The 26,854-nt window shown below is 40.7% G+C and overlaps 1 protein-coding gene across 12 annotated transcripts in view; it reads left to right on the top strand.

Moving 5' to 3' along the window:
* The window catches only part of NFIB (nuclear factor I B), a 265,788-nt gene that overhangs the window by 175,622 nt on the left and 63,312 nt on the right, over nucleotides 1-26,854 (top strand). For 11 of the 12 annotated variants that reach the window (XM_066617107.1, XM_066617102.1, XM_066617101.1 and 8 more), the window contains exons 4-6: nucleotides 8,999-9,067; nucleotides 10,639-10,759; nucleotides 12,939-13,057. In XM_066617107.1, the coding sequence (XP_066473204.1) occupies nucleotides 8,999-9,067; nucleotides 10,639-10,759; nucleotides 12,939-13,057 (309 nt within the window). Of the gene's footprint in view, nucleotides 1-8,998; nucleotides 9,068-10,638; nucleotides 10,760-12,938; nucleotides 13,058-20,759; nucleotides 21,342-26,854 lie in introns of those variants that run through there. The other variant, XM_066617110.1, reaches the window with a different exon arrangement.

Raw genomic sequence — 26,854 nt, 5'->3', positions numbered from 1 at the left:
ATAATTTTTAATTAATAATAATAAACACATTTTTATCTAGTGGATTTAGTGGGTCTCAATAGAGTGTCATTTTAAAAAGTGGGTCCTGTCTCTAAAAGGTTTGGGAAGCACTGATCTAGTAAATTTCATTCAGAGGAGGAAAAGATGAGCTCCAGACGAGCACCAGAAATGAACTTTGTACATCCCACTTGCCTCAGAGACTGTATTTGCCTGAAGAGATGAGCTCTCTCCTTCAAATAATATCCTGGATGTGCCTAGGTCAGTCATTTTAAACTACAGTGCCGTGGCACACTGGTGTGCTGCGAATGGTCTGCAGGTGTGCCATGAGAGTTTAGGGGAGGGTCATTTGTTAGAGCCAATGGGGACGTGAACTATCCATCAACATCACGGTGTGCCTTGTCAATTGTTAAAACACTGATGGTGTGTCTTGACAATTTTAGTACCTTGTCAGTGTGCCGCAAGATGAAAAAGGTTGAAAATCACAGGCCTAGGTGTTAGAATGCAGTTGGATATTATGTCAATCAAGGCATTGACAGTGTACTTCCAAGCAACAGATTTTAACTGTTCAGATTGAAAGTAAAACAAACATTACATGACTAAAATAGTAATTACAGTGGGTAACTCTAATGTTCTTTTTTTTGAAAAAGCAGCCCATAATTCCAGTGGGATGTTTACCCTCCCCCATTACTTGCTTTGCTTTTTCAATAGAGTAACTTTTACAAGATGTAAATCAGTCTCCCAGATACACATACTGGACACTAAAAATCTGTTTCGCTCTTATACCACCAAAATGGCTGGTGTGTGTCTGAGGAGACCCATAGGCAATCAGCCAGCCTACCATGGGGTAAGTAAAAAATATTTTTGCTTACCTCCTGCAGGCTGTTCAATCCCCCTCCTCATAGCATGCAGTGGACATTTCATTGGCACAGCTGCATGTTATAAGGTGGTGGGGGATAGGATTGAACAGTAAGTTACAGTGTGTCCACTGGAGCTTACTCGCTAGTAAGTATGTTCAGGATTGCAGCCTTACTTGGTTTGGTTTCGAAGTTGTATTTTAAAAGCAGGTTTGTGGTGTTCATGATTACAATGAGACTTGAGAACATGATGACATGATTTTAAATGACCTGCTTAGCTGTCTCCAAGATTTAGAAGTCTCCAAGGATTCAGTTAGTTAGCTCCTTCTAAGACAGGGAACATACCATGTTTCTTAAGGATTGTTTCCTGAAAACGAAATGTTACACAAAGCAATTTGTGATTTCGTTGTCTCTGTGGCACCACACAAAAAACATGTTAACACTTGGCATGATTTATGTGTAAGCCTCCTGTATCCTTAAGCCTACATTATAAGATGGGTGTTGCTGCTAAAAAGAGGTGGCTGCACCATCTAACTCTCTCAGACAGACGGTTCTTTCTTAGGAACTACAAAACATTAAAGTGATTTTCAGAATGAGATGCTCCCAGTTCCCCTTGACCTATTTTTAAAAATCTTGGCTGCCATCTGGAAATTTCTATTGAAAAAAGTGCTATATATGTGTATGTTTGTTCCTTTATTTTCTATTTTTTTTTAAACTTTTCCTGCTGTTGCTACAGGGCAACAACTCTGATGGCACATATTCAATTATAAACTGAGCTGCTTTTTCCTGGAATTATTGCAGCATATTAGAAGTTTGATGTTGTTCAGTGAGTACTGATGGGCAGATGCTACATAAGAATGGATTATACAAAACAAAATGTGGTCCAGCCAGAGGACTGGTTTTAATATGCTTTTCTCCTGAACTGGTTATTGTACAGCTGGAAGTCTTAATGCAGCCATATGATCTGTTCCTATTGTCTGTTCAAGTCAGGGATGTTTCAACCTTACGGTGAGCTGCACAGTGTAAATGTGATGGGTCCAGGGACCAAGCTGAAGTAGTTTACCTAACTTCTCATCTTGCACCTTCAGTAGAGTCCTGAAAACACATTTACAAATTCACAAAACACTGGTAATATTGTCCTTATCTCAACAGTTCTAGGCAATTAACAACCCAATCCTATCTCCTGCCACATGCATGCAGCCCTGCCAAGCCAAAGGAGTGAGTGCTGCATGCTATGATGCGGTAGCAATCGACCAGAGGGAAGTACTTTTTTTAATTTACCTCTGGATAGGCCTCGCCAGCTATGGGCCTTCTTGGACCCACGCCAGTTATTTTGCTGGCGTAAATCTGAGGTGAGGAATGGGGCGGGGCAGGGCAGAAAATCAGGGATAAGATCCGCTGTGCACTCTTGCTGCCAAGATCCAGCCCTTCAGCCTGCTTTCTATCTCTGCCTCAGAATGCCCCAAATGTTTTCCTCCCAACCACCAACTTACCAACACTGGTGCAGCCTCTGGAACCACTGGTGTGTGTGCCACACCTCTGACTGTTTGTGCCAGTGGCCCAGAAGTACAGATGGTACTCTGACTTTTATGCTGCCAGAAAGGGCCTTGTGCTGCTGGAGCATGAGTTCTGGCTGCGCAAGGTCCAGATAGGATTGGACCATAAGCATGACCCAGATTCTCCTATTACACTGCTCCCCTTCCAGTATTTAAGGACAGCAAAAGTGAGTGAGAGTTGGCTTAAAGAGGCAAAATCCTGGCCCAGTGTTACACTTAACCAGAAAAGTAAGGCCACTGGCACTCGTTATGAGCCAAACCATGTTTCTGAGAGAAAACCAAGTGGGAGGAAGGGAAAGTTCATTCTGTGGCCAGAAAGGTCAGCTTCAGCTGGAACTGATCTCCTGAAGTTCCTAGGTTGTGCCCTTTTAATAGGGAAAGTCTTACTTCTGGGCAGTCCACTCATCTGGAATGTAAACCAGTGGATACCTGACACATCCCTAGAGAAACTGTGTGAGGGAGAACTTGGGGGAATGAAAGACAGATTGGAGTAAAACATGAATGACATCATGCACTAGAACTTGGAAAAATTTCTGTTTCACACCAAACTGGAGAAACCAGAAAAATACTTTCTGACAAGGACTGGTCAGTGAAAAGCTCCCTGTGGCAGTTGGGAACACATGAAGGAAATTGGGCTTGCAAACCTATCAGCAGGCAGGAGATTCCAGGAAAATTGCAAACGACATTATGGCAAACCAATGAGGCCAGTCTGCGTCATGCTCATAGAAGCAAAGTGTTTTATTTATTGTTCAAAGGATGCTCTTGGTTGATGTTAGGAATGTTGCACTCTCAGACAGAATCTCCTTGCCATAGGATTTCCTTTTGAGAAATAGTTCTCTGCCTCCTTTGACTCATTGCTGGTAAGGCATCACTAGTATGAAAGACAATTGCCATATAGAAAAAGACTTTAAAGGCACAGTATTGCAAAAAAGACATTTTTGGCAAGGGTCAACTACACATTGTGTCGGTAGTGTACTTGGAACTGACATGGTTATTTTTTCTTTACCGAATAGCTGGTAGAGGAAGTCCAGATTGGAATAGGATATGGGTTTTAACCCTTTGCCTCTACCAAGGACCTGATTCCCACTAACTGCTTTTTGTCCTTGGTAGGCAGCTCCCATTGGAATAAAAGGGAGCACCAACTGATTAAAAAAAGAAAAAAACCATGGCAGGAGAAGGCCTGATCCAGGCAGGGGCAAAGGGTTTTCTTCCCCCATGTATGGTCCTGATCCAGATTAGCCCCTCCCCCCCAGCTGCTACTAAATGAAGATTTAAGCATGTCAGGATAAAGCACATTACTTTTACATAACGTATAGTTAGACCTAAATTGTTACACAACTAAGGCAGCATCTAAGCAAAATATGATTATTTTTACTGTGACTGAATCCGTCCCATTTCCTTATGCCTTGTCTAGTATCAAGGACTATACTAATGATTGAGTTGTAAATGGTGTTCCATGATAAAAGAAAGCAAGTGTAGATTTTAGAATGAGATAGTTGTTGGCATCCTTCAGTCTCGAAAGACTATGGTGTTACGCTCTGAATGATGGTTCTGGAACAGAGTGTCCTCTCCAGAGTGCGAAGCCTGGGTAAAGTAGGTATGGAGGATAGGCTGTTACCCAGGCAGCAAATCCCCCCTCTCCACGTCGCTGAAATGGTCCAATGGAAAGGCAGAGGCCAATACGGTTGGTTCCAGCGGCGTCGCAGGAGTTGCCAGAACATGACTGTGTTCAGCCATGAACTGCCTCAGGGACTCCGGCTCCTGATTTTGCCTCGAGGTTGACTCCTGAAGCCTTTTCCATAACTGTATGTAGCCACAAGGCAGTGGAGGTTTGGGATCAGAGTTTTCCTTCTCTCAGATGAGCTGCCTTCCCAGGCTAACGAGTCCCATCTACCTGGTGGCTGTTTAGTCGCCTCTTACAACAAGTACAGCCAAACTGAGGGCCTATTCTTATCCCCAGCCCCCAGTGGTAAACAGAATGAGATAAACAGTTTGCATTCACATTGTTCCATTCATAAAACTATAATTGAACTGAAAGTTGCTTAATGGACTGACCAGACCATGAAGATAAATTTTTATATAACTATGGAGAACTAAGCCATAACACGTTATTGGAGCAATTAAGTATTCTGAAAGAGGTAAGCCTCAGAAGTATTAAATGTTTTGTTCCATAAAGTTCCTCAAGACTTCAGTTGGTAATTTGGTATATGTTTGAATGGGGAAAAATCCATTTTTAACCACCAGCTTGCATTTCTGAGTTAGTATAGCCTCCAGGTACTGCTTTTCACAGGCTGTGTTATGACAGCTTGCTCAGAACCTGTCTCTTAGAGATGGGTGCACAGAGTACTTGGGTTTTTGCCCAGTATTCACGACACCAGTCTCATAATTGTTGCATTAAAGTAGGGGTTTTCACACCTCCTTGAAAAAGAAGAAAGCAATTAACCTCTCCCCGCTCTTTGGTCTGCAGATATAGAAGCATCCCATTTGATTGACCCTCTGATTACAGCAAATTATATCGTTCAGATTTTTGCAGGCAGATTCTTTTCCTCTACCATATTTTAAACTTAGCAGTGGTAATAATTAGTGAATTATACAATTCCAGATGACATTATCTCTTGAGCAAAATGAGGTTTGAGTCACTGACACTGCTATATTCTTACAGTACATTTAAATAGTGAAGAATCTGACCACCATACTGGAGTAATTTAGAAATAAATACTAAGAGGGTTAATTACAATGCTTTCATGTGTTAATGGCAAAAAAAAATTAAAAATAGATACAGATAATTTAATCTAAAATCCCTCTTGTGGGGAAAAAACTAGTGTTTCCTCTGTTGCACGTAAAAATAATTTGATGTAAAAAATGAAAGACTCTTCTAAATAGAACGTCCAAAACTAAATGTGTCATCAAACATATATATCAAATGCTTTCCATGTTCAAGTTTAAGCAAGAGTATTCTACTGCTTATCTTTTATTGCCTCTACACCAAATCACAGCAGATTATGAATATAAAATGTTTTTCTATCGCACAGCTGGAAGTCAAGTACATAGTCACAGCGGATTTACTAACTAGATAACATTACAAAATTCTCCTGGTACTGGAACATATTGTGTTTGCCTTCCTGTACTCAAAGGCAACTTTGGAATCCAGCTTGCACTATAACTAGAGCATCCAGCTAGCTTAGTGCCAGTTTACACAAACCATTCAGTACTTACTGCGTAATACTGGTTTAGGCTTTAAACTATAGTTTAATCTTTTAGTTGGAAGCTGAAGGTCTGTTGCTTTTTATTCTGAGCTAATTTTGCTCTTGATGTGACTTTAAGTATCTTCTGAGACCTCTGTCTCAGAAAAAAGTGATCTAGGTTGTTTCAAAAAAAGTGATCTAGGTTGTTTCCTTCATCTTTCCAAGATATATGATATGTAAAAGCTAAGTAAAGTGTAGCAAATATTGATAATGCACAGGAAAGTGTTCAAGGAAGGGACAGATTTTCATTGTCATAGTGAAGCAGATTTCTACTCTCCTTTAATGGTATACTCTTGCTTCTGAGATAAATGTGAAGAATTTTGTGCTGTACTTTTCCTTATTTTCCAACTATACTGCCCAACAAAGGGATGATTTTGTTTTCTTGTGGCTGCTTCTGAAGCACAGGAAGTGGATGCTAAAGAATGTTTCGTTCCCTTGATCTCTTAGCTTGGCTAAATTTTCTGTCTTATGCTTCATTTATTTTTGGTTCTTAAATTCACATCAGAATTTCTAAGGAGAAAAGAAAGAGAGCTGTCAGCAGGGCTGGCATCAGGGATTGGTCAATTTAGGCCCTGGCTGAAGGCTTAGGTCATCAAAGAGTTCAGGGCAAATCCTTAAAGGTCTAGTGAAAAAGAGTGGCCACCAGTGCATCATGAAGTGTTGCAAGCTGCCGCCACCACTGTCAAGGTAAACCTCCTTCAAACTTTTATGGAGGATTATCTCAGTGGCAGCGGCAGTTTGGAATACCTTTTGGTAACCATGTTGGTGACCACTATCTTCTCTTTCATATAATAAATGACCTTGTTGATGTGTGCAGTGACATTGGCAGGAACATTGTATTATAGATTAAAAAAAAAAAAAAGACTGTGATCGCCATACAGCTGCCTCACTTCCCACTGCTGCAAAGTGAGCTTATGGAGGTATTTGACTGAGGGATCCCCATGAATCTGACAGCAGCACTGGCAATCAGTGACTAAATGTTAATTTGTGCCACATTTTCTCTAGTATGTGCACACTGATACCAGTGTCTTCAAAGGGACTTTTAGCAGGAAAAGAAAGAGGAGCAACCCACTTTGGTTTTTGATTTTGAAAACAGTGAATTTTGAGATATAATTTGTCACCTTTTCTGAATTACACTAATAAAGTAGTTTCCAAACTTTTTAGCACTGGGACCCACATTTTTAAATGATACTTTTTTGGGACATACGTAGGTTTACCAGAATTTTTAAAAAGGAGATCCAGAAAGAAATAATGTTTTATTCATTTATAAGTAATAATCATCAGGAAAAGACAAACATTTATCTGTCTGTGTTTACACATGCTTGCAAAATTCAGGAGCTGAGTTCTTTGCAGGTTAATTAGCAGCTACAGGATCTGATTTTTTTTTAATAGCCTCAGAGCTTGAGGCAATTATCTGGTCTCTCCATCACCCTTTGGCAACCCACCAAAAATCAGGTCGTGACCCACCAGTGGGTCCTGACCCTCAGTTTGGGAACCACTGCACTAATACCAACCGAATGCAGTAACTGTTTTGCAGCTCAGTGTAATATTTTGCAATTGTAAAACTTCAGTTGATGTATAACTTTCATGACAGAAGAAGGTTCATACAATGGATTAGCAGGTGCTTGTCACACCCTTAGCCTGTTTACTTCCCAGCCCAATCTCACCTCTCTCCCTTTGTATGACTGGAAGGCATTCCTAATATTTCCAGAGATCTCACTGTGTTCAATGGGTTTACCAGAATTTTATCTTGGAGTAAACTCTATTGAACTTACGGTGACTGACATCAGAGGACAATAGGAATGTGTGTCTATCTAAATGTGACTTCATTGGGGATCTTTTACATATATCCAGTTTTGTGTTTTTTTCACAAAGTCCATCATAATGCTAATTTACACAACAAGAGTTAGCACAAATACAATTTAGAAGTTTTGCATCTTAGAAAGAATTCTGTAGTCAGGCAACATTGAGGGACTTAAGCATTAGTGGGCCCAAACCTATCCAACTTTCCAGCACCAATGCAGCTGCAATGCAGCCTCAAGGTAAAGGAACAAGCATTTCCTTACCTTGAGGCGGCCTCTGTCACTGCTCCCTCGCTGCAGGATACAGCATATACCCTGTTGACACGGTTGCATTGACCTGGAAAATTGGATAGGATTGGGCCCTTGGTTTGTCACATTAGATTTAGGGTGCAGTCCTAACCAATTTTCCAGCACTGACTTAGCTGCAATGCAGACCCAAGTTAAGATAACAAACATGCCCTTACCTTGAGGAGACCTCCTTGACTGCCTCCCCACTGCAGGATGAAGTGCACGCCACATTGGCACAGCTATGTCAGTGCTGGAAAGTTGGTTAGGATTGCGCCCTTAGTTACATATTCTTGGTCAAGAGATTTGTAGATTGTTTTAGTGAAGTGAGAGAGACCTTCATCTTAATCCAAGACCTTTTATGAACTAAATTAGAATTGCCACACATTTTGTATACTATACAGCTAATGGTTTGAAGGTGCTTCATGCAGTTCATGTGGCGTCTAGGTCTGGCCAATACCTAAGAACATAAGAAGAGTCCTGCTGGATCAGGCCAAAGGCCCATCTAGTCCAGCTCCCTGTGTCTCACAATGGTCCACCAGATTCCTCAGGGAGCACACAAGACAACAAGAGACCTGCATCATGTTGTCACTCCCTTGCATCTGGCATTCAGAGATAGCATACTTTTAAAACCAGGAGGTTGCACATACCTATCACAGCTTGTAACCTGTGATGAACTTTTTTCCAATCTCCTTTTAAAGGCATCTAGGCCAGATGCCATTACCAAATCCTGTGGCAAGGAGCTCTACAGATTAATTACCTTGATAGGAGAGTCCTGGGAAGCCCATAAAAAATTCTCTGAGGCCCTGAACAAAAGGAATAATATAAATGTAACAAATCATAATATATGAATTGGGAATTAAGACATTTCTCTCCATCAATCATGAAATCCACCTGGCATTTTAGGAATGGCCATTGGACAATGACATAACCAATGAAATCGGAAATCCACCTAAATGTTTATTTGCCCGTCTGTCTTATCCAGCTAGTTCACTGACCTTGATATCATCTTACAACATTATACAACATTAATAAAAACTGCTTCCTTGTAATAATATACAGTTATAGAAAGTACTGCAGTAACAGACACATTCAGACAATTTACATGAGTAGAATTTGAATAGTGATTTAATTTATGGATCTGCTTGTGGAGATAAGAACTGGATTTCTTGCATCTATTGCTCCTATGTTGATTATCTTTTTTGTTTATTTAAATGTACTAATTGTAGTTTCATAGATTTTTTTTCTCCTTCCAGTGTATCTTGAGGATAGTTTCGTAAAATCTGGAGTCTTCAATGTGTCAGAACTCGTGCGGGTGTCTAGAAGTAAGCTTGCTATTCTTTGAAACTTACATTTCATGTAGTGTAATTATTTCTAAGAATCTAAAAGGATTCCTGTTACTCCCAAAGAACATTCAGTAATTAAAATTTGACAGCAATAATCTGAACACATGTCATTGAAGCCCTTCTCCCTACAGTAACCTCCTGAATGCCCAGAAAATCTCCCTTGAGAGTCAAGCAACCCTCAGGAATGGGATGGGATTTATTGCCAAGCCTACAGGGGGAAATGGGAATTGTCAAAAATTGGACCGAAGCATCTCCACAGTCAGAGCTATTTTGACTCTCTGATATCCTATCCCATTCCTAAGATGGTTTGGGTGTCTGCGCGGGTGCCTGGGAGGGGGCTTCTTTGGGAAGGTGGGGCTGGAAAGTTTTCTTACGTAAGTTTCCTTTTGTTTGTGGAATTACCAGCCACTAGGCAGCTGTACTCCTGGGAAATTTACAGAGACAGAGAGAAGAGCCAACCAAAGTACTTTTTCAAATGCCATCTTTCTTCTGAAGTGTTTCCCTGATAGAAAGCAATTGGCCCATGCTAGCCAGAATACACAGCTCTCACTGGTGAACTGCTAGCCAGAATGAGCGGTTTCTGTTGGCTGAAAGCACAGCACAGACAACTGTACTTCTCTGCATTGACTTTTGAACACTTTTTCTTTTTTTGTAATATTGTAAAAATTGACCTCAGGACAAATAATGGTATAATATTATAGGTGGTATTACTTTTTTAAATTAATGACAGCATTTTTATGCAGTCAGAACTGCATTCACTTGCATAAACAGAAACAATGTAAATAATCCAGTGTCATGCATATCCTGGATTATGTATATATCCTGAACACATTTTCAAATTAAGGTTCTGTCCTTTCAAGTGGTATGTAAATTGATTGTATTTCAATTTACAGTATTGATTGTAAGAAGATAATGCATGCAGAAGTGATGTAAGTCAGGCAATGTAATCATTTATTTTAAAAAATTATTTATTTTCCAACTGAAGCAAGCCACATTTATGGCATGTTTTAGAATTATCCTGTTTTGTTGTTGCCTTCAGAATGACTACTGCTTCTGTGTATTCGTCAATTTGTTTTAAGTTATGCAAACAATAAGAGTTAATTTCTTCTTGCTTTTTGTTAGACAAAAGCAATTAATGGATATTTTAATGTTGTGCTCTTTTTAGCATTAAATGATTGTTTAGAGCAGGGATCTCCAAACCCCAGCCTGGGGGCCAGATGCGGCCCGCGGCAAGCTTCTATCTGGCCCATAGCCAACCTCTTGTCCCCTGAAAGCCCCTGGCCCACTTTGCCGAACATGACTGGAACTGTGCTCTGGTTGCATCTGGAGGGTGTTCTAAGGGCCAGAGAGGTTGAATGAATGAGCCCATTCATTCATTTATTCACACATCTAAGTTCCATCTCTAATTTATTTATATAACTTTTATATTTAAATTTTTTTTCCGGGCCTCAAAACCGTGCCAGACATTTGATGCAGCCCTCTGGCCAAAAAGTTTGGAAACCCCTGGTTTAGAGGGTAAGTGTTGACTATCTTAATGCTGTGTTTTTTAGCACCTATAACCCAGGGAACTGGAGTGAACTTCTCCATTGGAGAACTTCCGAGCCAACCATACTATCATGACATGAACTCGGGTGTAAACCTACAGAGATCACTGTCCTCTCCACCAACCAGGTGAGTATATTATAATATAGGTTTAGATCCAAATACTGATATTTGATTAAAATATCCTCTTTGCCCCAAGAATCTGCTGTTGAAGGCCATTGGTCCCTTCTAAAAGCATGGGATGAGATGCATGGGGCTGCAGTGGTAGAGGAGAAGTGGAGTTGGGTGATTACTTGTAAGAGCAGAAAAATTTGTCTACTCTAACAAGGCACCATTGGATGCAATCTGTTTGGATAATTATGATAGTGTGACTAACAGCCCAATCCTAGGCATGCCTACTCAAAAGTAAGTGCCATTATAGTCAGTGGGGCTTACTCTCAGGTATGTGTGGATAGGATTGTGGCCTAAGTAATACTAAAAACCAGTGTTGGGAGAACCCAGCGGGGCTTGACTCGAGTCAGATCACAGAGTCACTGCACCCCACGACTCAACTCGACTCGAAAAAGAGTCCTAACGGGACACTTTCCAAGTCTCTGAGTCACCCTTTAGTAACTCTAATGAACTGAAGGCTCTAATGGACTGAAGTCGTTGTCCCCCCCCCCCCCCAAGCTAGCCATGGGAAAAACAGGGCTGCTACCAGGGACTGCGTGTGTCAGAGCTCTCTTTGAACACTCCTCTGATGTCCCCACCTGTCTAAGCAGGGAGGGAGGGACTGAGTGAGAGCCAAGTCAGAAGCAGCAAGAGGGAGGAGGAGGGTCACGAGCAGCTGCTGGGTGGCTTACCAGGACGATCCAATCCTTGCAGCTCTACTCAGAAGTCGACCTACTTCAGCCGGTCATTCAATGAGGCTTGCTTCCCCAAGTAACAATGGAGGCAAGAAGCCATGAGGTTGAAAAGCAGAATTGGGCAAAAGAATTTTCTCCCACCTCCCTGGGCTTTGGCAGCCAATTGTAAGGCAAGAATCCCTTTGGGCTCTGCCTCCTGCTCTCCCTCAGCCAATGCACATATCTGAATGCCCATAGTTTGTCCAATGATCTTTGGTTCCTTTCTTTTATTAGAGATGGGGGAAAAGAGCTCACTTGCGCCTCCCCCCCTGCCCGATCCATTAACGCTTCCTTACCTCCTGGCTGGAACTCCCTGCTACTCACTGTTGGTATGCTGGCCCCACAAGGTTTTCCACATGGTGAAAACAATAAGCAAGCACCCCCTGATACAGGCAGACTCGAGTCAGCATGCGTGGGGAAAAGTGCCATTTCAGGGGGGCCCTAACTTGAGTCTTTTTCAAAGTCTTCCATGTGCGCAACTCATGAGTCGCTGAGTCAGCAAAAGTAACACATTTTTGTGACTCGAGTCTCCAATACTGCTAAAAATACTGTGATTTCTCTGTGGCTTTTGATGTATATAACAAAGAGGTGGCTGCACTTTAATCAGTGCTTATGAGAAACATTAAAGTTAATGTAAATATTTGATTGAAACTATTCTCAATGAAACAAAAAAAATAGGGAGATACAGTGATATATTTTATGAGATCAACATCTGTCATTGAAATGGAATGGCAAGACTTGTAAGTTCTTGTAAAAAGCCTTGTAAAAAGGTAAAGACTTGTAAGTTCAGTGATCACCAGGCCCAGTTACAGTAAAAGCCCTGTTATCCAGCAGTTGGTCAAATTGCTGGAATCCTCTCCTGCTGCCTCAGGCAGGGAGAAATGCCAGTTTTAAAAGTGTGCTACTCACTGAATTGTGTGTTAAGCAACTTCCCCTGTCCACTCACTTGACAGGTCTGCCTCAGTGGTGCCACCCTCCTTCCTTTTTTACAAGGGTCCTCTGGTGATAGAGATGTTCCACTTCCTTGTTTGCGAGAGGAGGAAACTTGGAAGTCTGGTGAAATCTTTAACTGGCATATCTGTCTACCTGGCCAACCCTTTTCCCCATGTGTGTTGGATAACAAAGCTTTTATTGTATTTTGTAAAATTTCTGACAAGCAATTGGTAATGTAAGAAATGCATAATCCTGATCCTTATGAGAACGTTCTAAGAGCAACATGTATGACTCAATCAATGTAGTGTGCGAACAATAATTTTATAGCTGTAGGAGACCTAAGTTAAGATTTGGGTTTAATCATGACTATTTGTGAGAATGTCATTCTTGGTTTGAACCGTGTCTATGATAAAATTTAAAAAAAAATCATGTTACACTCCTGTTATGTACCGAACAAGCTGTTAAAAACAATATTGCTTTCATATTCACAGTAAGAGATCCAAAACTATATCCATAGATGAGAATATGGAACCAAGCCCAACAGGGGACTTTTATCCTTCCCCAAATTCACCAGCTGCTGGGAGTAGGACATGGCATGAAAGAGATCAAGGTGAGTAAACCTATATTATAAAAAGTGTTTAAATTTGTTACTATTTCTTTTTAAATTACAAATACGTACAGTAAAAGCTGTGATATCTGGCACTTCGTGATCCGGAAAGCTCTGTGAACTGGAAATTGGCTAAAAGTCCAGTTACGTTTCATTATTTAACCAGCAGCACCCAGCAGCAATTCTGAATGACTACGAGAGTTCAGAATGTCCATGCCCCTCCCCAAGTGGCTGCAAGGGTTCAGAATGTCTGTGTGCCTCTGCAGGTGGCCATGAGAGTTTGGAATGCCCATGCCTCTCTCTGAGTGGCAGTGAGGTTCACAATGGAACAGTAAACAAAGGCAATTAAAAAGGGAAAGAAAGTGGTGATGAGTAACTTTGTTTGGTGGTGGTAGGATTTTTTGGGGGGTGGAAGAGGGTTATCAGTGAAGTTAGGTATAATGTTCTGATATCCGGCAACCCTGGATATTGCAATTTTTACTGTATGTTGATGCCTTTCAGTTTGAAATATAGAAATATTTTAATCTGTTACTAGGTTAAAAAAAATTATGGGGTTTACTCTCTTAAAAAAAGGTAATGTTCATTAGCAGTTAACCATATCATTGTTACCATAATGTTTGCATCCATTCTTAAAACTCAGTTTTTTCAGCTATTCTGTAATTTTCATCTGGACAGTGGCATGTTGGGAATGGGTTAAATATGACCTGCCCTTACACTGTCATCCTGACCCTGATCAGAACTCCACCACCTTCCATACTTGCTAGTTAACTTTTTTACAAATCAAAAATGATTTAACCTATTGTATAGTTTGACCCTTAGTAAATGAACCAGCCACTTGGTGTCCTTGCATGTGTACAGGTAGAATTTCAGTGCACACTTTCAAGTTGTATAAGGTTCACTTTAGCTGTAAATCAGTGTGTTTTCATGGTCCTGCCAACCACTTACCCTGTACTCTTATTTTAGAAGTAGCTGTAGAACAAATGGGAAACTTGATTTAAATCTTTTCTTTTAAATCTGTCTTTCTTTTGGTGAGTTAAAACAGTCTATCCTTTTCCCTCCCAAATGTAGTAAATACTGATACAGAGGCTGTGAATGGTGTACCCTGAAACAGATTCCCAGCTAACAGCCCAATCCTGAGCTGCCGGGGCGCCCAGCCTCTGCGGCACCGAGAATGGCCGCCACCGGATCCTGTATGCCTTGGGCTCCAGCAGGCGGCCACTTGGGAGAAGGGGACTTGGTGTAGTAAAGGAGAAGTACTTTACTTTAGAAGTAAAGGTGAAGTACACTTGGGAGAAGTAAAGGTGTTGGTGTAGGGCGCCGAGCCCTGCACGAATGCCTTGGATCCAGTGAAGCAGAGCTCCACGGACCCACCTCCCTTCCTCCCTCCCCCAGCACGCCTCCCCCCTGCCCTCTCCACCCCCTGCCAGCCTCCCCCCTCCCTGGAACACCTCTTCCCCGGCCCCCTCCCTGCCCCTGCTTACCGTGCTATGGCTCGGCGGTCCATGAGACCGCCGAGCGGCGGAGGCTAGGCATCTGCCCCGTGCTAGCCCGGCGCTAGCTCAGCACCGGCTGGCACTGGGCTAGCAGTAGCCCAGTGGTGAGGCTCACAAACATGCCTTATAGCACATTTGCAACAGTGCGCGGCGGCACAAAGCTGTGGCGCAGAGCCCAGCATTGGGCTCTAAGCTGGCTATAAGGGCTAAATACTAAATTTGGTAATTCCATACCAAATCAGCTAGACAGTAAAACTGGGTTATTTACAGAGGGTAGATGTTTCTGCATATACAAAGGACCCCACAGATATGCAGAAAAATATATGTGTGTAAATTTTATTAGAAGCCCTCATGCCCCCTTCCCCCTCAAACAAAACAAAACTGTATGGAGGATTGAACATGTGTATTGCTTTCCAGTATGTGGAAGGCACTAACTGGAAGAAAAAAAAATAAAAACTAAGATTTGGATGAAATTGGTCTGATCAAACCTCTAACTCAGTCTTAAAGTGTGGTTCATGAGCCCATGTGAGGTGGGTTGCGGGCTGGGTGCTCCTTCTTTCCTTGCATCTGAATGGTTCCAAATGGGAGTCATTCTACAAGGATTGTGTGACCCAGAGATTTCTTTCATGTCACACAGACCAGCGGCCCACTCTGCTGGCTCCTGCAGGCCTCAGAATGGCGCACAGAAGCCTAGCCATGTCTGGTTTTCAGAGACAACTTCCAGTTTGCCTCCAAGAACTGAAAGTGACTTTTGGAGGCTTTTGTGGGTCATTCTGAGGCCTGCAGAGATCAGTACAGTGCATCACTGGTCCAGGGTGACCCAGAAGAGGCCTCACCAGAACCACCTGGAGTATCGCAACTCACCACACAGGATGAGGTGGGTCGTGGTGCCATTAAGATTGGGAATCGCAGCCCTAGCGCGTTTATGGCACCCTGATAGTGGGGGCAGTGTCAAAGTATGCATACTGTAGTCCTCTCCCTTCACTGTATTGGGGTGATTTGACAAAAGGAAACAGGAAAAGGTCACATTTCCTTTTCTGCTCTAGATAGTGTTTCCCCTCCCCCCAAATAGCAATAAAATACTCAGCTGAACTGTTAATGCAGCATAGCACAGAGAGGAAGGTTTCAGGAGGGAATTTTTTTAAAGACATTTTTTCCTTCTCCCCCCCTCTAGAAACCTCTGTCTCCCCACCACTCTCAACAGCATTTCAAAGATCATGTTCTAGACTAGCTGAAATCCTGAACTCCAGGAGCATGTCCATTATGGAGTGGGTGTACATCACAACTTATTGTTGTTGGTTCCCACTTATATTATTATGTGCGTTTTTGATAGGTGTGATCAGCATTTTCAGATAACATTATTCCAGCAGGAGAATTTAGTATATTCTTGAGATGTTATCAGTGGGAATTAAAATTTCTATTGCGCCCATTTTTATTTCTAATTTTCTTTTGCTTAACTTCTGTCCATTGAATGCTTTGTCCTTGTTTGCCAGTTTAAAGATTTGTGGCGTGTTTAGAAAAGTACATGACTACCATAATGTGTTTTCTGTGATAAAAGGATGTCACTATTTTAGAAACTATTTTTAGTAACTATAAATTACTAAATTTAATTACTAAATTAGTAATTAGTAATTAGTAACTAAATTACTAAATTTATAAATTTAGTACTATTTTAGTAACTATAGTTACTATTTTAGAGTAATCAATTTGCAGAACAAACCAATGTCCATATTTTATCCCTCTTTTCTCTTTTAGATTTATCTCAAATCAAACTTATCCAAGCCCCCCAGTTTGAATTAGTAGGATTATTCCTAGCTTATTTATAAAAATAAGTAAATGAAACTGTGTTTTGTTTCAGATTATATTAGGGCACAATCCATATCTACTCAAAAGTAAGTCCAATAGGGCTTACTCCCAAGAAAGTGTTGATAGAATTGCAGCATTAGTCATTTCTGATCAATTACGGTATCTCTTAATTTAGCAGTCTCCAAAATGGAGACTGCTGCACGCTACCAAAGGCTTCCCAGGCATGTGCGGTGCTTACCATTCTGCCAGGGAGCCTCCACAAAGCACCTCCATGTGCCCCCATTCTTTGCCATGTCTGGCTGCTTCTGCCCAGAAATTTGGGTGCAAAGCCCGCTGGGTTGTCCGAGACTGGAAGTGGCTGGACGCAACGTAGAATGGGGGTGTATGGAGTCACTTTGTGGAGATTCTCTGGCGGAACATTAAGTGCCATTCACATGGGGAAGTGCTTAGGAAGAGCATTGTGGTTTGGGCTCTGCTACTATCCAGAGCAGTTGTTGTGCTAAGTACAGAAGTCCTTGTTTTACTTTCCCTGATACGTCTGTAACTTGCTGAGACACAGTCACAACACAGACACGCACACAAGATACTCTTACTTTTTCTCTCTACATTTTTCTTTTTTGCAGTTTGTTTTAACAGACTTATTAAAACAATTTCTTCACTTACCATCAATTTAGAATGTAGGAGACGGTGTGCAATTTGTGCTGAATTTTTTTTATTATATGTGCAACATTTATTTAGCTCTGTCTTTTTGTACATACACTTGCAAGCACAGGACACACCATGCTTGTTTTTCAAAAGGTGCTGGTGGTTTTACAATTACGCATATCCGCTGGGGTTGCTCAAATGTTATTTTTCTTCCCATCAAGCAAAGAGTGAGATCAGGATGGATTGTTGAATCCTTGTATATCATTTCTGTTCCTTTCCTGCTCCCTTACCATATTTTGAGGTGATCACCTATACCAGGAAGTCTCACAGGTGTTTGAATGACAAACCCCTGTACTCTAGATAGAGAAACCATTAGAGAAAGGGGCATTAATATCCAGATTTAAGGAAACCCTATCAGTATTGAGGAGGGAGGAGGGGAATAGGGAGGTGCTCACACATGCTCAAGAACTGCCTGCAGTCTCACTGTGCAAAATGGGACAAGAGACTAACATATGAACAGGCCCTTTGTTGTCAAGGTCTTTTATCAATTTCTTGGAAGTCACCTGATAATTAAAATGAATATTTTTATAGAAAAGGAAACATTTAAGTTCCTTCTCCTGGTGGTCTCTGCATAGTTCTAGTTGTGGAGTGCAGAGTTCTGTGGTGCCTAAGCTTTGGTGGCCTTCAGTTAAGAAGAAAAAATGTGTCTGAATGTATTTGTGAGCATGGTAGAGCAGGACAAGGAGCTGGGTGTTATGCAGGTAGGCAGCATTGCAGTTTTTTTATTTTGTTCATTAGGCAGTTTTAAATATAGACTCATGGGTTCTGTTAAGGATTTTAATTTTTTTTTTTACATAGTTTTATTGATATTTAGCATTTGGTTATAGTAACGACAGCATTTATGCTCTTTTAGAGAATGTAGTGGTTTTAGATTGTTTTTGCATTGCTGTGCGCTTTGGATGGTTACTGAATTGATGCCTATTCTGTATGTTTCTTTAGTTTAAGTGATGTTTCTCATGCCGCTTTGCCTTTCTTAGACCTAAATGCATATATGTTGATGTGCCTCAAAGATGAGCATGCCCTCTATTATTTATGAGACTGCCAGGCTAGTGTACCTGGAATGCACAAGCACATGTCTCTCCGACTTTTTTTTTTTTTAAACAAAGGTCTTTGGGATAGACAGCATGATTTGTCTTCCAGACAAAAGCTTGTTCCATTGTATTAGAATAGGCTTTTCTGGGTCTCCAGAAGTTCAGAGGTAGAAGCCTTTGTTGTCATGATCAGACACATTTGAAGTCTGATTTTGTGGCATCACCAAGGAATATGGCTTTGATGCTCTGAGTTGGTAAGTACCAAGGAACCTGATGTGATTTGTTCCCAGGGATCATCCTGGCTCCAAGGGATTTTCTTACTAGTTATGCATCTTTCAGTTTCAAGCTCTTCTCAGATTCAGAGTTACTGGAGTTTGTGAAGGCTTTGGTTCTACTTTCCTCTAACCTCAGACATAAGGGTAGGAAGAAGCTGCACTTGCGATGGGTCTTCATGCGAGAGGACTTGATATCATCTCAAAGGAGAAAGAAGAAACATATTGACCACATTGCTGCTTTCATAAGATTCTGAGGCTAGTGGCAGAAGATGAGGTCTTTTGTAACCTCAGGTTCCAACATCCAGTGCCATAAGAATATGGTCACACAGTAATGGCAGGCACAGCTTTTCTAGAAGGTTCCTGAAGCTCAGCAGCACCTGAGATTTTTGCTCCACAAGTATGAATATGCAGAACCACAATTCTTGGTAAGTAATCCTTTTTTTAAAAAAAATTGATGACAATTTTATGGCAATTTGAGAAGAGAGAGCATTTTGTGGAAATTTTAAAAATTGTATTTCATTAATTTATGCTTCACCTTTTTCAAAGGAGAACATCATTAACTTATTGTTTAATGATCTCTTGAGTCATATTTCTTTTAGGCCAGGTATATGCAAAAAAAGTAGATAACAGGCTTTGGATCTATTAATTTCTGTAGCATATACATTCAGACCTTAAAACCTTATTTTAACTAATTTGAAAATTAATTTGTAGTAATATATCACAGAGGTATAAAGTCACTTCGCTATATTTTGAAAAAAAAATAATTCAGGGAGCTTCCTGATAGTGCAGAGACTTTGCACTAGCAGGAAAAAAAGCAAACCATGCAAACCACAAAAAGAACAAGTGGTCAGATCTGGTCAGTAAAACTTTAACATATAATAATTTTACAATAAAATTCCCTAATCCAGAGATCCATGAGAGCACAGCTGTATCTGCCCATGAAATGCTGCTCACTGGTTTGAGCCAATTGTCTCTCTTTGTGTGAAAGAAAGTGTAGTTAATACGTATTATCTGTCAGGGCATGATAACATTTTGGCCAGGATCCAAGAAGCTGCTTGGGGAGTAATGGGGCTGCTGATAATGATACTTAACATTTTCATACAGAGCTTTCTGAGTGTGCAAACTGCTTTTCATGCATTGATGTTGTCCTTACAATAACCCTGTAAGGGAGTAAGCATTATACCCACATATTGCAGGTGAGGAACTGAGGTTGAGAGGCTGATGGCTTACCTAAGACTGTCTAGTGAGAATTCATGGCAGCGGTGAGATTTGAGCAGGGGAAGTCCTGATTCACAGTTCACTGTCTTAGCCACTATGCTACATGACCTCCACACAAAGCTCTACACTAGTTTCCTGGAGCCTTAGACTAGGAATACTGGCAGATCTACCCAAATACTTCACCACTGTGATGGCTTGCCAGGATAGCATGAGCTGCAGGCTTAGGCACCACCAATGTAGCCAACGTTTCAACCAGTGATACCTTCTAGTTCAAGCAGTTGTCAGGTAATTGAAGGGATCAATAGGAATAGATTCACTTAAGTGGAGACCAGCTGCTCCTAAACGCCCTTAGCTGTATACCTATTAGATTGCTCAGTACTTGCTTTGCTCTTGAACTGCCGTTTCTGACATTCTACCTTTACAACTGCAGCCATCTGCCAAGTCACTTCCCAAACACAGGGGATCTGTTAGGTGCCTCCCACACAGTACAAGGGCTGTCACTGGAAAATGAAAGGGGAATGTCTCCAGGTGTGCACAGAAGGGCTTGCTTGTTCCTAAGAAGTTATTTGGATCCTGGTCTTTGCAAAAATAATATTCAAACTGTGGTGGTGAAAAGGAATGGTCAGTCATGCCAATATGATTTTGAATATGCTGTGTTTTATGCATCAGCATCATTGCTCTCAGCAAGGCCTTTCCTTCCCATCCTTATCCAGTTTTGGATAATAATGAAATGATAATCATGCTGTTTAGATGGTTATAGGGACTAGATGAGTTTTAAAACAATTGCCTTGATGGAAGGAGGACCTTGCTTAGAAAGGGAATCATTAAAATGTATTAAATTATTACAATCTAGCTTACTGCTATGCTGAAGATATAGGAAAAGAGCTGACATGGATTGTAAAGATGTCCAGTATCTCTTTTTAAAAGTTCATAAACCAAACTGTTTTTTTGAAACATTTCAGGTGTTACTTTCATGCATCTGAGCAAAAGTTTAAGCTTGTTAGTTAGACTAGAGATATGTATTTGTCCAGGAGTGTAAAATAATAGTATTCTTAAAAACAGTACAGATAATAGATTGTTTGTTTGAAATACTATCTTTTAGAACCTTTAATATAGAGAGAGATTCATGTGGAATTGTACATTAGTGTGTACAATTAAATGAATTTTAATTTTACAGTTTCTTCAACATGTTCAGTTTCCTACGGTTCTCCTGCATTCAACAGTAGCCAACAGTTACAGCCACAGGTTACCATTAAAACAGAAGCTCTTGGATCTCCTTCACCTGTTCTTCTACCCACTACTGGACCTCCTTATGATGAGGAACAAATCTCTTCTGCGGGATATCCTTCTTCTGGACCCCTGCCGTCTTTTGCTATCTCCCCTTCTTCTGGACTTGCTTTTTCTGGAATACCTTTAATTACGGGGCCATCTCCAGATGGATCTTTCCTCATTAGACCCACTTCTCATGGTTTTTCTAAAATGGATGTCTTAATTTCTGAACTAAGAGAATTAAAAGAGGAGGTAGGTAGTGCTGTTCAGGAACTGAAAACAATAACTGGCCAGCTGGGCCACTTGCTCGCCTACACTGGACAAAGCTCAAAGGTAATTCTTAAGGCACCTACTGAGGGATGAACAGTGGCAATAGTCTGACAAATGCATTTATTCTGTAAGGATAATTTCATTAAATACCCTTGAATTCTGTTACTATATATTCAGTTTTATTAAAAGCATGGCCAAGTATATATATACTCACACACACACCCTATTAGCAAATTGTTGTACTGTTGTATATATTTAATATGCCACAATATATGGTAATAAATGTATACGTTCCTTACACATCAACTTTTATTGGGTTTTTATTTGACGTATATTCAGGAACTAATGCTCAAAAGCTCCTCTTTTTCGGCTTATACATCTTAATATTCCTGTGACAAGCTTTTCCTGTCAAAATAGTTTTCAAAGGAAAGCTGTTGATTGCAGTTGGTCTGCCTAATGCTCTTGGCAGCCATATTTCTCAATAGAGCGGCATGGTACCAATGGCATTTCAGAGGGAATCTTGAAAAAACAGGAGCATAAAATCCATGTTCATTTCCCTGTAATTACAACTCTCAATTATATCAGAACATTAGGATATCACACTGAAGAAATTTTTATTGATTTAACAGTCATAAGCTAGGCAATGTTGATTTTACAATTTTAAATCACAGATATCCACATTTGACTGGTCAATACAAAAAAAAAAGGCTGCATTTGGTTGTAGGAATAAAAGGTAGGGAATCTCAAGAAGAATAGTTTATGCACCAATCAAGACTTTTGCTAATTAGCCAGTGCTGACACTTCAAATATAGGAAAAATTAGGGTTTTATATCTTCTAGAGAAAACCATCCAACTTAAACCCACATGTTTGATGCAGCAGCACTTGTGTACGCTATGATGCATCACACAGATTTTTTACTGCTGGAGGTCTCTAGTTAAGGGGACATTTGTTCCTTTGCTATGGGCTAAGCCCCAGCAGCTGCAACAGGTTAACTTGAGCCTGCTCTAGTGATATCGCTGGTGCAAGTCTGCATTATCAGTGCAGGCGGATCAGGCGTGGGAAGGGCCCTGGGATTCGGCATGCACCACTGCCGCTGATCTTGCCCCCTCCTGGGCCTGATCCACCCACCCTGCTCCATCTCCTCCCGCCTTCCCCCATCCTGTTCCACCCTCACTCCATTCTGTCCCTGCGCCAAGCTTTCTTCCTTCTGTGGGCCTTGGTTGCTCCACTCACAAGTGAAGTGAAAATTGCTTGCAGATTTTCTTCAAGAAAGTAGTTAGCAACACTTGGATTTAACATACTACGGCTGCAATCCTGTACACACTAAAGTGGGAATAAATCCCATTGACTTAATAGGACCTGTTTAGAATTGTGCTGTAAGTGAGATTTGGGAATGCCACCCACAGGGAGTGTCCGTGAATCACAGAGAAATTTAGTTGTCTCACTTTGCAAAATGCAACATCAGTATAGAAACAAGAAGCACAAGTCACTTGCTTTTATTGTTTTCCCTCTTTTTAAAAACATAAATATGAACTGGTTTTTACAATGTACACAACACGGTGTCATAGTCATGGTAATTCAAGGGTCATGGTGCTGAAATACAAAACTGATAATGAATGGATTTGGCAACAAACTCTTCCAGCCTGGAAAATAATGAACCATTGTGGGCTGAGACCAACCCTCCTTAAAATTTGGTCCTGGCTTACAATGAGCTTCCCAAACATCACTTTATCAAACTGGATGAGAAGGGTTGGCAGCCAGGGCTGAGGATTCCATTGCTAGCTAATGCTTAGGGCAGTGGACATTTCTGAGCACACTTAGGAGTGTCCATTGTCACTGGTACACATGGGAAACGTAGGAAAATGCAATACCTTTGATTTAGCTGGGAGGCATTGTCAGCTACATTCTCCGTTCTCCCAATGGCATTTCTCAACACAAACTGATTTTGTAAGAGTTGCTTGTTCACAAGCTACTCAGTGGTCCTTGCTCCTGGTTTCTCATGGCAGACAAGTAGTTTATTTCCAGATGGAAAGTACTTTGTAGCATAAGCACTGTCACTGTCATCCTGTTTTTGATTTCAGTAACATAAGAACATAAGAACAGCCCCACTGGATCAGGCCATAGGCCCATCTAGTCCAGCTTCCTGTATCTCACAGCGGCCCACCAAATGCCCATAAACATGGTCACATTAAACTGTGACTTTTTTGCTGTGTCAAGCACAGTGATTATCCTGAGCTGATAAGAGTTTTAAACAACTTGAGTTGACCTAAGTAATTGCTTTGAATAATAAAAGCATCTTGCAATTTTTTTTTCTAAATCTGTAAATATGAAATTTCTTCAATAGAGGAAATTGCTGGTATACTAATGGTAAACACAAAATTGTGACCTCAATTCAGTACAGTTAGGTTTACGAACATACTAAGGCTTTCATGGCTGCATGAGTTCGAAACATAATTTAATATTTTGCTCAAGTCTTTAAGCTGCAGATTAAAACACATTATAGCAGTGGTTCTCAAACTTTTAGCACTGGGACCCACTTTTTAGAATGAGAATCTGTCAGGACCCACTGGAACTGATGTCATGACTGGAAGTGATATCATCAAGCAGGAAAATGTTTAACAATTTTTAACAATCCTAGGCTGCAATCCTACCCATACTTACCCAGGAGTAAACTCCATTGACTATCATTGTTAAAAGCCTATACATAGTAGCCTGTTCAAAGTACGGTTCTGTAACATTTCCCCAAATACAGTCACATACCATGGGAGCATCAAGTCTAATATATTAAAAATAAAATACTGAAATGAATGAGAACCCACCTGAAATTGGCTTGTGACCCACCCACAGTTTGAGAAACACTGCATTATAGGATCTAATCCCAACAATTAGGTTTACTTAGAAATGATCTGATTTCATTAGCATTGACTCTACCTAGTTTTGTTGAATACTGACCTTCTGTCTGAATGTGGTGCCTTAGACTGTATATCATTTCTACAAAATGATCACTTCACATGCAATGCCGAAGTCTTAAGCGAGAAGTCCTTCTAACTAGTTTCATGAGAATTAAAAAACTGATCTCACTTTATTGATTTTGTATTATAGCCCAAAATATCTTTGATTCCTAGTACTAATAAATAAGATGCTGCACTCAGTGGTTTTTCACCCTAGAGGCATTATGAACTTTAGCGATATACCAGTTCTTAATGGATAAATAGCATATTATTCACTATCAAGTGCAATATGTTTGGCTGTTAGAATTAAATTTCCTCACAGCCGCCAATGTTTTTTTTAAAGTTCTGTTTCTGTTGGTTATGAAATCATTTGAAGAAATGGCTAGATGATGTAATCCACAACATATTTCTGAAGTTTATAAATCTAATCATCTATTGTTAATGTTTGGTAGGATTTTGTAAACAGATGTTAAAGACTACAGTGCAGGGTGATGCTGGTAGTACAGTTATACTATACAGACCAATACATAGACAAATTATAAATGTTTGTATACTTCTGTTAACAGCCATTGTCCAGTTGTCTGGGAAGAAAATTGAAAGGCATACTGATCTTTCACTTTGTGTTCCTCGCGTTTATATAAAATTGCAGGGAAGCCCATGAATATGATAGGCAGGGAAGAGAGAGGGCCCATATATTGCAAGAACTCATTGGAACTGCAGTGTTTAACATTGCATTCTCGGCACTGAGACACTTGGCTATCTTTTTCAGTGGAGAACAGCCCTGCCAGGTGTTGGGGATCAGTTTTGATGTTATCTATTCCTGTTATTCTAAATGCAGAACTTTAGTTTTCCTTATATGAAAGTTGTTGTATAATCAGGGGTCCTAATGAATATAACTATGTCCCCTGATTTACAGAATGTCACTGTATGCATAGCCCTGGGAGTATCTCTTGCCTCTTTCCCCCATTCAGAGAAGCGTACTATCAACCAGTCATTGGCTGGTTTCATTTTTGAGGCAGGGTTTTGGAGGCAGTGGAAGCCAGCAGAGCAACTCAAAGTCCCTACCACCATCCCTGTAACAATCTGAGGATTAACTTGTTGCCTTTGGAGCCAAGTAAGATTTTTTTTGTTCACTGCCTGACTGGCCTTGGAGTGAGTTTGGGTAAGGGTAGATTTGTTTAGCCAGGTTGGTCACAGCTGGCACATTTTGTATTGGTATGGAATTAAGAATAGGGATTGGTGTGTACGCCAAGATTGACTGATTGATTAAAGGGAATCCAAAACAAAACTCATTGGTTTTCACAGTTGAGTGTGGATGGGATCCCTTTGAGCAAGGATTTCAGAATCAGCTCCAGACGCTTAATCGCTTGGGGCTGTTTGCAGCTCATAGCTTTCTCCACTGGGAAGGTACTGGAAGGAAGATGGTGAGAAGCTGGGGATTGTTAGTTGTCAATCCTTTGCCTTGAGTTAGGGTAGAATAATCCAAAGGGGGTATCCACAGAGGCTGTTATCTCTTCCAGTGTAGGAATCGGCTCTAAATGGGGGTGGAGTTGAGGTTAGGGAGTTCCCATTTCAGATTTGATTATTTCAATAAACTGTGATTTGTTTTAACCCACACTACCTTGTCCCATGTCTTGATGTGGGCAAAATGTGACTTCTTTGAATCGGCTCCAATAATACAAACACACTTTTGTAAAATGACAGTAATTAACAACTCTTCCAGGAACATGTGGGGGTGTACTCTTGCCCTTAGAAACTCATCTTTTGGCAACCCAGGAACCTGGGCCATCTTCTGAAAATCTTATAAGACAGATCCATGTGAGCTGGCTTCATTAGTGGAGTATAAGTTAACTGCAGGATAATGTTTTCATTTCAGTTAGTTTGTATTTTAATTAAGGTTTGATTCTGACTAAAAAAAACTGTTTAGTTGTCAAAAGGATTGTTCTGTCGCTGATTCTTTGTGATATACTCCGCTAAAAGGAATAAGATTGCAGCCAGCTTGGCTTCTTTTGAAGCACTCTGGGTTGGTGATGCAAGAGGAGAGTATCTTCTGTGCACTGAAAGTCTGTTTAACACGATGTGCTAAAAGACTGCACAAGAAAAGTGAAAATAAAATCCAAGTTCTTTTGCTTCCATAAGAGTTCACAACCTCTTGATACAGAACCCCTCGATACAGAACTATTATAGCATTACATGAATTCTTGTGCAAGCATTTGTGGAAGAGCTCTAGCAGGTAATTTCCTTCTGTTCCTGGTTCTTTGAATCCAATCCAATACTCTTTGCAAAGAAATAATTTGCTAAATTAAGCAGTGTGAAGATACGACTAAATGGAGAGATGGGTCTGGGATTTAAGCTGGGCTGGGTAGAAGCGATGCAAATCTATTTATTCTACGTCTGTGCTTCTATCCCTCTGTGGCTCTCTTCCTTATAGGATCATAGAAAAGTGAGCATGTTGTGTTGCTGTCTGTGAAAGCTGAGCAGGTGTCCAACGTAGGCAGGTGGATGCTTGAACTCTGTCTAGCTCACAAGTTGACTCCAGTAAAGTTCTATTAACAGGTGGCTTGCTGATTGGTGTGCCATGTGACATTTATCGAGGGAGCTACTTGGCTGGCAGGCTGCTTCATACAGAGGCAGAGAGTCTTTGCTTTTGATGAGGAAATTGCTGAAACTCATGTCTCATTAGTGTTTCCTAAGGTTCTTTGGAAGCAAACAACAGTTTAATTAAAGTCTGACGTAAACACATTTCTGCACACTTTCCCTGCAGCATTTTATCGCATTAGA

This window comes from Tiliqua scincoides, chromosome 2 (assembly GCF_035046505.1).
Source record: "Tiliqua scincoides isolate rTilSci1 chromosome 2, rTilSci1.hap2, whole genome shotgun sequence".
Taxonomy (NCBI): Eukaryota; Metazoa; Chordata; class Lepidosauria; order Squamata; family Scincidae; genus Tiliqua; species Tiliqua scincoides.
This window is presented reverse-complemented; position numbering and strand designations above follow the sequence as displayed.